Genomic DNA, 10,558 nt, shown 5'->3' with positions numbered 1-10,558 from the left:
CCACACTGTGGAGGCGGAGTAGTTCCGATGTCATGTGTGAGGCATTAGAGAATCAAAGGCTTTTGAACAGAAGAGTGACTTAAGACACAGTGCTGAACAAAGGACTGATCTGGCAGCAGGACTCATTTTCAGTTGAAGGGGACTGGGCTAGGGGAGTGGCGCGGAAAGAAGGATTGTAGGGTAAGGCTTGAAACTAGGTCCATGGCACTAGCTGAGGGGCCTCGTGCAAATGACTTGACCAGGCTGGCCTCTGTTTCTTCATCTGAAACTGATATGTTAGAGGCTTCTGGGAAGATTATTCATTTACCAAATATTTTACTAGGTTCTTACAATGTGCCAGACATTTTGCTAGGTGTCAGGGGTACAAAAATGGACACAAAAAGACACATCTCTGCCTTCTAGGATCTTAGCATCTAATGTAAGAGACAGACAATTTAAGAAGTCAAGAAACATTAAAAACTTCAAAGTGTGATAAGATATTGTGAATGAGGTTGGCAGAAAGGGCATCAGGGGAAGTCACTCTGAAATTAGAGTTTATGGAGACCAGACAATTGAGAAGGAAACAAACGAACAGGATTCTGAGACAAAAGGATGGTAGTGGGTCTCTCTGAAATAAATTACAGCAAAAACTCCACTGAGAATATCTTAAATACAGCAACTGAAGAAACTTTGGTTTGTTAGATCATCATCTGATATGTCTTATTGCTTCTCTAAAATCATGGCAATGAAAACATGTAAACTAGCAGAGTGCTTCACATTTAAAGCTTTTATTTTGAAAAATAAAATACAAAAGTCATCAAGTTGTAAATGTATATGGTAATTCCTCAACTTCTCAGAAACAATACAATGAATTATTTAAATAATTAAGATATTTAACATTATCCACATCAAACATTTCAACAGGTACAAGTGTTCTACAAAACATTAGAACATGTACAGAAAACCTAGTCCAAGATGAAACTGCCCAATTTTGCTTACAGGATCCCATTTTTAAACCCTCCCCTTGAAAACAAAGTTTGGAATCTGGTAAGAAAAGATGAGGGCCAGAGCAGTTTTAACAGAAAGCACACATCCCCGCTGGGTTCCTTCTCCGCAGGGCTGTGCACATAATTACGATCGACAGCGCTGTACATGGGAAGCAGGTCACTCAGGAGGGTCCCAACGTGTGCTGACATCCCACCCTCTCAGAGGAAGGAGACTGGCAAATAAGCAGGAGATGTAGGCATGGTACATACACTCCACTGATCTCAGCAGGGGACAGCCAGTCCTAGAAATCTCTCTGTGGCCAAAAATGCAGCAGTCTTCCCTAGGGCAAACAAACAGAATGCATTAGAGGTGTGTAGTCACTTTGTTCTTCCCTGCACGACACCACTTCCTTTCCAGCTGTGAGCCCAGCAGAGCAGGGGAGGCAAGCAGGGGGATGGACCATTAGGAGAACAGCTGCTTCAGAAGGACTAGTGGAGAGGCACACTCTCTCTCAGTTTGGGATGCTTTTAGATGCCTGCCAGGAGCTTTGATATGCAAAACAAAAGGATGAAAGCCAAACCAAGGGCTGCTCCTGCCCACTTCCAAATGACTGCAACTGTCGTCTGCAATTGAAGCAACTCTGGGGGCATTTGACAAGAATGTCAAATGTCCAGGGGTCGAATGACGGCTGTTTAATATCAAAAGGTGGATACTGAGGTTCTTTAAAGGAAGCTTTAGGAAATACAGTGACTGCTGTTCATACACTAAAGGGATCCCAAATACAAGACAAAAAACTAGGATTTGTCTTGAGGTGCCTTGGTGCCTTCCTAGCCTCCTGAGTTCTTCTCTCATCGCACGGGGGCCACTACAGGCCTCGACAAGCAAATGAGGATGCATTGCTGCTGTGGTGGCAACTCAAAGCTGGAGTCATCTGTCCTGTAAAACAGCTGGTCGATAATGCATCCCTGTAAGAATGTTTCCAGGAAGGAATTCATCTATACTTTTCTTTTGGCTGCACTGGGTCTTGGTTGTTGCATGTGGGATCTTTAGTTGTAGCATTTGAACTTTTGAACTCAGTGGCAGCATGTGGGATCTAGTTCCCTGACCAGAGATCAAACCTGGGCCCCCTGCGTTGGGAGCATGGAGTCTTAGCCACTGGACCACCAGATAAGTGTCTCATCTATACTTTTGAAAATATTTTGAATAAACAAAATTATACAAGGCCTGATAACTGCTGTTATACCTGCATGCCAACTGAGTTTAAGTCTACATTTAGGATTCGCTCCTTAGCAAAAGACAATCATAAATCCTAAAACCTCTGAATAGTATTAATTCACTATCGTTGATAATTTTGACATGGTAGAGCAGTATTCACTTTTTTCCATCAGTATGCTTTTTTCTATCTGTAATCTATTAATACACAGCACGTCATAAAACTCTCCTATTCAGACTGAATTTTCAGTTTTCTCATCAGTAGAACAGAAAAAATACCACCTACTTGCCAGACTGGTTTGCAACTTGAATGAAATCATTCATATATGTGTATGTGTATATATGTATCTATAATATATATATATATATATGAATAATTCATAGATCTTAAATATATCATTTATCATATATTATTTATATACTATATATCTGTGATGCTTGGAACTTCATGCCTGGTATGGAGTACACAGTCAATACATGGCTATTATATAAAGTAAAAAATAGAACAGCAAACACAACTATGGCAAAAATCAGATTTTAACGAAACCTTTTCAAGTTCCAAATGATTGTAATGGTCCCCAACCTTTTTGGCACCAGGGACCTCAACAAGCAAACAAGGGACCGGTTTCATGGAAGACAATTTATCAATGGACCAAGGGTGGGGGGATGGTTTCTAGATGATTCAAGCGCATTACATTTATTGTGTACTTAATTTCTATTATTATTGCATCAGCTCCATCTCAGATCATCAGGCATTAGATCCCAGAGGTTGGGGACCCCTGGTCTACAGCATAACCACATTATTCAGACCAAAATGGAATCTTAAAATCTGGGAGAGTGGTGTGAGGTCTGAACAGCCATGTCAGGAGGTCTAGGTTCAGAACCAGCTTTGCCACTGGCACCCGTGACATGTACCTGATGATCACTCAGATAGAAAGGGGGCCGAGAAGGCCTGCCCCACACTGTAGCCCTTAACTACAAGACAACGTGGCTTACAAACATACACCACCACAATGCATTAACATCAGCAAGGGCAGACTTGAAAAACCAACCAAGCAACTCCCCAAAATACTAGCGCAAAGATGTTGGCACACGTCACACACAGAGGAAGCAGCATGGTTGGTGAAAGAATCCCTGACTGGATGTCAGAAGACAGTGCTCATTACCATTGGGTTCTTCCAACCTGTGATGTGACCTTGACAGATAATCTGCTCTCTCTAGGATCAGTTTCCTTATCAGCAAACAGGTGATTGAGGGTGTTTCTTTCAGCTAAAATATTTTACCATTTAACACCCCTCCTCATACTGAAGAGAACAACTAACACTGAGTGCTTACTGTGTGTCCAGCTTCTGGCAGACATTATCACGGTTCATTCTACCAATCTCTTATTTACATTGTCCTCACTTTACAGATGAAGAAACTAAGACACAGAGAAGTTAAGTAATCTGCTCACTGCTATACACTGTCAAGATTCCAATCCAGGTGAACTGACGCCAGAGCTGTGCTCCCCACTCCACTGCACTGCCTCCTACGAGAGTGAAACCCACAAGTCCAGGCCAGCAGTGTCCCCAACCTCACCTCATGTATGTAAGAGTTCCTGGCTCTGCTACTCCACTTGCTCAGACTGTGGAAGGAAGCAAAAGATGTTTTTCAGTCGGTCAGCATGAGAAGTGACTGCACTTGCTAAAATATCAGATGTAGCTTGCAGGCTCTGATTAGACTTCCTAAGAATTCTGTCTGCTACTGCTGACAGTAAAGAAGACTGGCTTTTGTCTCTGGTTCCTAGTAGGGAGACTAAATCCTGGGAATTTTCCAGGTAACATGAATGTCTGTTATTTATGAGCCCCTTAAGATTATACCCGAGTGTCTGCTAAGAGATAAGATGACTCAGCATGAGGGCTGATCACAAGGAAGACCAACCAGCTTCTGGGTAGGGGACTTTGGGATAGAGTTCAATTCTACGACAGTGAGTCAATCATGCCTATGTAATTAGACTTCACTAAAAACTCTGGATGCTGAAGTTCAGTGGAGCATCCTGGTTGGTGAACACATGGATGCGCTGTGAGGGAGAAGTACCTAGATACCTTGGAGAAGGGCACAGAAGCTCTGAGTCTGAGACTCTCCCAGACCTTGTCTTATGTGTTTCTTCATTTGGTTTGTCTTGACTTGTTTCCTTTATATTAAAACTATAATCTTGTTTTGTTGTTGTTGTTTGTCCCCACTGCAAGGCTTGTGTAATCCTAGTTCCCAGACCAGGGATTGAACCCAGGTCCCTGGCAGTGGAATCGTTGAGTTCTAACCACTGGACTGCCAGGGAATTCCCAAAACTGTAATCTTAAGTACAGTGCTTTCTTGAGTTCTGTGATAATTCTAACTAAAGATCAAACATGAGGGTTCTGTGGGCTTCAGTTTTCTCTTTATTGGGAGTTAAATCAAAGCCTTTTATAGGTTCTTTTCTAGGTATGCATGTGATGCATTAAATGAAACTTAATTAAATGAAACTGAACAGGGGCCTTGAAGTGCTTATATTAAGCCGTTTGCTCTATTTTTTGTTATCTTTTCCTTGTTTATTACAGAAATTCTCTATACTGATGAATCTTTTGTTTCAAAATTTTCTCCTGCTTAAGGTGTACTTTTTTAGATGATGCTTTCTAATAAGTAAACAGTCTCAATTTTAGTGTAGTCCAACTTATCCATTTTAAAATGAATGATTAGTATTCTTTATAATGTTTAAGAAATCTTTCCCTCTTAAGGTCATATTCTCTATTGCCTCCTAAACACTTTATTATTTTGCCTTTCACATTGAGTTCCATAATCAACCTGGAAAGGATTTTTATGTATGCTGTGAATCAGGGGTGTCCCTTTAATTTCAGTCTCAAAGTCCCTTTCTTGATTCCTTCAGATTTATTATGCAAAACAGCTTTTGGATTGGACATTTCTTTAAGACTGCCTCTTAGATTATTCTCTGGCTCCAGCTGCCACAGCCTGTAAGTGACCACTTGTTCACGAATTCATCCAGGTTTCGGGTACATCTTGCCCAGTCAAGGCTCAGGGCCCCTGTGCCCCTTTGTTTGCAAAAGTTGGTCAAAGTCTTTGGACAAACCAGGAGTCCCCTTGAGAAGATCTCTTATCCCTCTGACTCTTGAGGACACATTCCAATTTCTCACACATAAAAGTAATTCAGTAGACACTTGTTGAATAAATGAAATGAATGGATGGACGGATTAAAATTAAATATGTTAATAAGCATATACCATGAAAGTAATTTAAAATACTCAAGTAATATGTATCAATTATTAATGGTTGTTTTAAGACAAGGATCTGAGAAGACAGAGTTTCCAACCTTGGTTGAGATACAGCTACTCTTAGAGAAAAGCCTGTTTACTCTAGTCTTGCTTCAGGCAACATGACTTCATACAGTCTGTGAGGTTCCCCTCAACAACCCAGATCTGGAACACTTCTAGCGACTGAATTCAGTGCTGGGTCCTCATTTCCTATTAACAAGCTAATTGCTGTTAGCAGCAACCTGGAAGCGACATATATTATCACCATGCTGGATAGGGATGTCTTCTCTCGGCTCAGGCAACAGTCACTGACTTCTTCCCATGACTACACAGAAATGGTAGGAGATGTGCTCTTGTGGGACACTCTGGGCTACTCTACATCTGTTGGCCATAACATCACCTATTCCTCTTCAGCTCAAGAAACAATATTGGAATCCAAGTAAGTGATAGTGTAACACGACAAGGAGACCTCTGGATCTGCTTTAATTAATTTTTTTTAAAAGTAAAAGTTATAAGCTTCAAACTCACATCACCCATTCCCAGCTTGGTGAACTTGGTAGCTGAAGGCCAATGACTGTATGTAAAATGTATTCATAAGTCTTTTAGGCTCCAAATGAGAAAAACTAAAAGGCAATGGATGTACATGGTAGTATGAACAAAGGGTGGCTGTACATTATTATTTCAAGTAAGGTATCAGAAGCCTGGAGCAGATTCACCAAGGCAGGTTCCTCATTTGTGGAATACTATGCGGTTTTGAGTGACCTCAAGCAATCAGATTTTAGTTATCAATAAAATATTTCCCTAGCTTTGGAAGACACTGAGCCCTCTGAAATTGAGACTATGCTAACTGATTGTTAAAATCAACAATTACCAGAAGCCAGTCTTTCTACCCCCAGCACATATCATTATCTCATTGAGAGGATGACTTCAATGCAAGACCCCATTTATTATTACACCAAGAGGAGGAAGCAGATAGAGTACCTGAGGTTTTTCTTTAAGAAATTCAGGTAGCTGAAATTCTCCTTTGTAGACCTACAAAAAAAATAAAAGCCAAGTATAAGTTTAAGGAACGCGGCACTGTCATCATAGCTTTGGGAAGCTTGCATTGCCTGATGCTGGGTGGGTTCACTGCTTCATTCTTGGTGAGTTTTGGAATAGGAAGGAAGTCTGTCAGTTCAAGAGCACCCAGAGTTGAGGACTGAGTGACATTTCTATTCACTCTGACCCCACCTGCTCTACTCTTGCCTAGGTGCTCCCAAATGTGGGCTGCCTGGGAGAAGGCTTAGTCTCTGAAGAAGAAAGAAAAGCATCCTAACATTCCAAGTTCCAATTATTTTATTAATAGCTGAGAAAGTAAGCCCTTGGCCATCTCTCTCCAGCATCCAACAAAGAATTCACCCAATTTAGGGACAGGCTCCTTCTGATTTCCTTCTGAAATCTGCAGCTTTACTTTTCTTAATGTCCCCAATATTCCCACAGTAATTTGAATGTCAGGTCGTTCTTAAAATGATGTATACTTTTAACCTCATGAAATCTTATAATTAAAAACTTGCACTTTTCAATATGTAAAGTTATGTTTCTAAAAGCAGCAATAATTAGGGAATAGTTTTTAAAAAGATGTGTAGGATCTTTACACAGAAAACCATAAAATATTATTGAGAGAAATCAAAGACCAGATAGACACATCACTTTCAGGGATTGTAACATTCAATATAATAAAGCTGTTCATTCTCCTCACAGGATTTCCAATAACAACTCTAGCATGCTTTTTGGGGCAAGAGGGAGGGGTAATTTCAAGCTGATTATAAAAGTTTTGTGGAAATGCATAGGGCCAAAAATTATCAAGGTAATCTTAAAAAGAACAAGGTGAAAGGACTTATTCTAAAATATATTAAGACATTATTATTCAGCTATAATTAAGTTACATTAAACATACAAAAGAAGCAGGGAAAGTAGAAAAAGTAGAAGCAGTAAAATTTTTTCTTTTCTTGGGCTCCAAAATCACTGCGGATGGTGACTGCAGCCATGAAATTAGAAGACATTTGCTTCTTGGAAGGAAAGCTATGACAAACCAGACAGCATATGAAAAAGCAAAGACATAGTCAAAACTATGGTTTTTCTAGTAGTCATGCAGGCATGTGAGAGTTGTACCATAAAAAGGCTGAGTGCTAAAGAATTGATGTTTTTGAATTGTGGTACTGGAGAAGACTCTTGAGAGTCCCTTGAACTGTAAGGAGATCAAACCAGTCAATCCTAAAGGAAATCAACTCTGAATATTCAGTGGAAGGACTATTGCTGAAACTGAAGCTCCAATACACTGGCCACCTGATGCAAAGAGTTGACTCATTGGAAAAGACCCTGATGCTGGGAGAGACTGAAGGCAAAAGAAGAGGGAGGCAGAGATGAGAAGGTTAGATAGCACCACCAACTCAACAGACATATACTTGAGCAAACTCCAGGAGATAGTGAAGGACAGGGAAGCCTGCTGTGCTACAGTCCATGGGGTTGCAAAGAGTTAGACACAACTTAGCAACTGAACAACAAAACATACAAAAGACACACACATACAAAAGACACACACCTACAAAAGACACACACATACAAAAGACACATACATACAAAAGACACAGCTATAATCAAGACGGTAAGGTTTTGGCACAAAGACAGACAAATGTATTAACGAAACAGAATGAAGAGTCCAGAAACAGACCCTCATTTACAGATAACCGGTTTATGACAAAGGTGGCCCTGCAGAGCAGTGCAATCAGAATGAATAAATAAATGTGTTTATGCACATGATGATATACCATAGTGTTTACTGTGGGGAGGATTGCGGTGGCAGGGCTTGGGAAGAAGGATGAGAGAAGCTAGTAGGGTGCTGGTGATTTTCTGTCTTGATATGGGTAGTGATTATAAACATGTGTGCATTTTGTGAATATTAACTGACCTGTGGTTTGTATACTTTTCTGTATGTATGCTACACTTCAATTAAAAAAAAACTGAACAAATTAAGCCAGTAGCTTAAGAATTTACTAGGCTTGCTCTTTCACACACACACTATTTAAGTACAAAGATGTCTCTTTCAACACTGTCAACAACAGCAAAAAACTGGGAACTATTCATGTTAATCAAGTGAAGAAGGATTCCATCAGCAACAGCTTTGATAATTGTTGAGAAACTACAGAAAGAAGCTATGGATTGTTACTGAGAAGAGTCAGTGAGTAGCCCCTCGGAGCACAGAACAATCTTCTTAATGGTGAATACTAAAGCCTACTAACTTAAAGGATTTCACTGGGGTATAAGATGACTTTCATTTCTAAAAGCAGCAGTACTCCTTCCGAGACTCAGAGAATGTACTTTCTTCCTGTCTCTTTCTCTGCAATTTCTAAAACCTAGTCTATTCTTTAGGGTCTCTGCTATAGTCCTAGGAAGCCTAAATTAAAGCACAGAGAAGAGACTTGATATTTCTTTAGCAATGCATCACACTGGAAACAGGTGGGGGTGCAAGATAATAACAGTGCAGCTGCTAGAAGGGTCTCAAAACCTGCCCCCTTTTGAGATCTCCTTCATATCTTCAAACACTCCCAGGTCACTGGAGAGCTGGTCTAACTGCTCTCCAAAGAATCTGCATGTAAGAATCCTCTTTGCTTTACCCCAGCCTCAGAGTCCAGAGATTGTTCCAGTTTCCTTCATCTCCCCCTAGTTTTACTGAGATACAACTGACATATAACATTGTATTACTGCTCCAGCTTTCTGACATAGAAGTGTCTATATAATGCTAACACTGACTTCCACGGTGCTTCTGTCTACTATCTGTGGGGCAAGCAGACACTATATCAAAACAGGGGCTCAAGCCATCAGAACAGGCTTTCTGTTTTTGCTTTTTACCAGATTCTCAAGTGTTTCCTTCTCCCTCTATTCAGGGAACTGATCTGAAGCCCCCCTCTCCAAGCCCTGGGCATAAGCTGCTCAGGCCTAGGGTCCTGCACCCTGGCTCTTTTATGAACCAGAACCAGTATGTTTGCCTCCAGTACCCCTTCCACTGTTAGCGGGTTTGGTCCCTAACCAACTTTTCTTATATTCCTCACCTCCTCTCAGGAACTGAGTCTTCTCTCTCTCAGCCTCTTCTGCTAGAATTCAAGTAGAAGGTGCAACACAAGCCCACAGCGTCATATGGCTAGTCAGTGGCAGAATGAGGCTCAGAAGGCCCCAGCTCAGCACTATCCCTTTAGACTATGCTCTCTGCATCTTATTACTATTAGAAAATTCTTATCGTTAAATTCTTCCTTCTCTTTTTGGTTTGTTGTAAAAACCAGCAAGACATAACAGAAAATATGAGTGGGAACATTAAATATTGTAAGTGTCTTCCAGGAATCAATAGTTTCAGAGAGGTAAGGCTTATATGAAGGGGAAAAAAAAAACATCCAAACTCTAAATATGTGATATCACAAATTTAATTAAAAAAACAAAAAGGGGTCAGGATAAGACAACAAACAAAAGGCTCAATCAACAAATAAGTGGGAAGCTGTCTCTTCTCATTATCCTTTAGGGAAAAAAATGCTTCAAAAGTTAGGAACTATGGTACTGACAGAAGTTAGGAACTTTCTACTGACCAAGCAATTTCTATTTTGTGCAGGAAACCAAGTACAGAATCACTTATAAAAACAGTGAAGTCAGAAATGGAATTTCCTCTGGCTAAAGGAATAGTGTTTCTGGACGTCCTATCCTCTGGTACTAATGAACTGAGGATTTTACTAGACAGAAATGAGCTAGGTACTCAGAATCTAAACGTTCCTAGAGAACCCTCCCACCTCAAGCTCTGCAAAACAAGGAAACAAAAGTAGGCTTCTGATTTAGAGGGTGCACAACAGTAACAGCAGCTAAATTTGATTTTCTCTGCATCAGGTTGGTGCTGAGCAAGCATTTCATGTTTCCCCTTATCGAATCTCACAATCCTCTGAGGGAGGTATTATTCTCTTTTTACAGATGAAGTAACTGAGGCACAGACATTAATTTGTCCAGTGTAGTAAAATGGAAAGTTACTAAGTACCATGATTGAACTTCCATTTTAAAAGGGTTACCCTAATTGCTCTGTT

General features: G+C 40.4%; 1 protein-coding gene across 2 annotated transcripts in view; it reads right to left on the bottom strand.

Annotated features, from left to right (window-relative positions):
• Positions 1–751: 751 nt before the first annotated feature.
• The window catches only part of TPST1 (tyrosylprotein sulfotransferase 1), a 106,133-nt gene continuing 96,326 nt past the window's right edge, over positions 752–10,558 (bottom strand). Inside the window, exons 4-6 of one of the 2 annotated variants that reach the window (XM_065924767.1) lie at positions 6,444–6,494; positions 3,757–3,802; positions 752–1,306 (exon numbers count right to left, since the gene is read on the bottom strand). In XM_065924767.1, coding sequence (XP_065780839.1) covers positions 3,785–3,802; positions 6,444–6,494 — 69 coding nt within the window. In that variant the 3' untranslated portion in view covers positions 752–1,306; positions 3,757–3,784. The remainder of the gene's footprint in view (positions 1,307–3,756; positions 3,803–6,443; positions 6,495–10,558) is intronic. The other variant, XM_065924766.1, reaches the window with a different exon arrangement.

This window comes from Muntiacus reevesi, chromosome 2, assembly GCF_963930625.1.
Source record: "Muntiacus reevesi chromosome 2, mMunRee1.1, whole genome shotgun sequence".
Classification (NCBI taxonomy): domain Eukaryota; kingdom Metazoa; phylum Chordata; class Mammalia; order Artiodactyla; family Cervidae; genus Muntiacus; species Muntiacus reevesi.
This window is presented reverse-complemented; position numbering and strand designations above follow the sequence as displayed.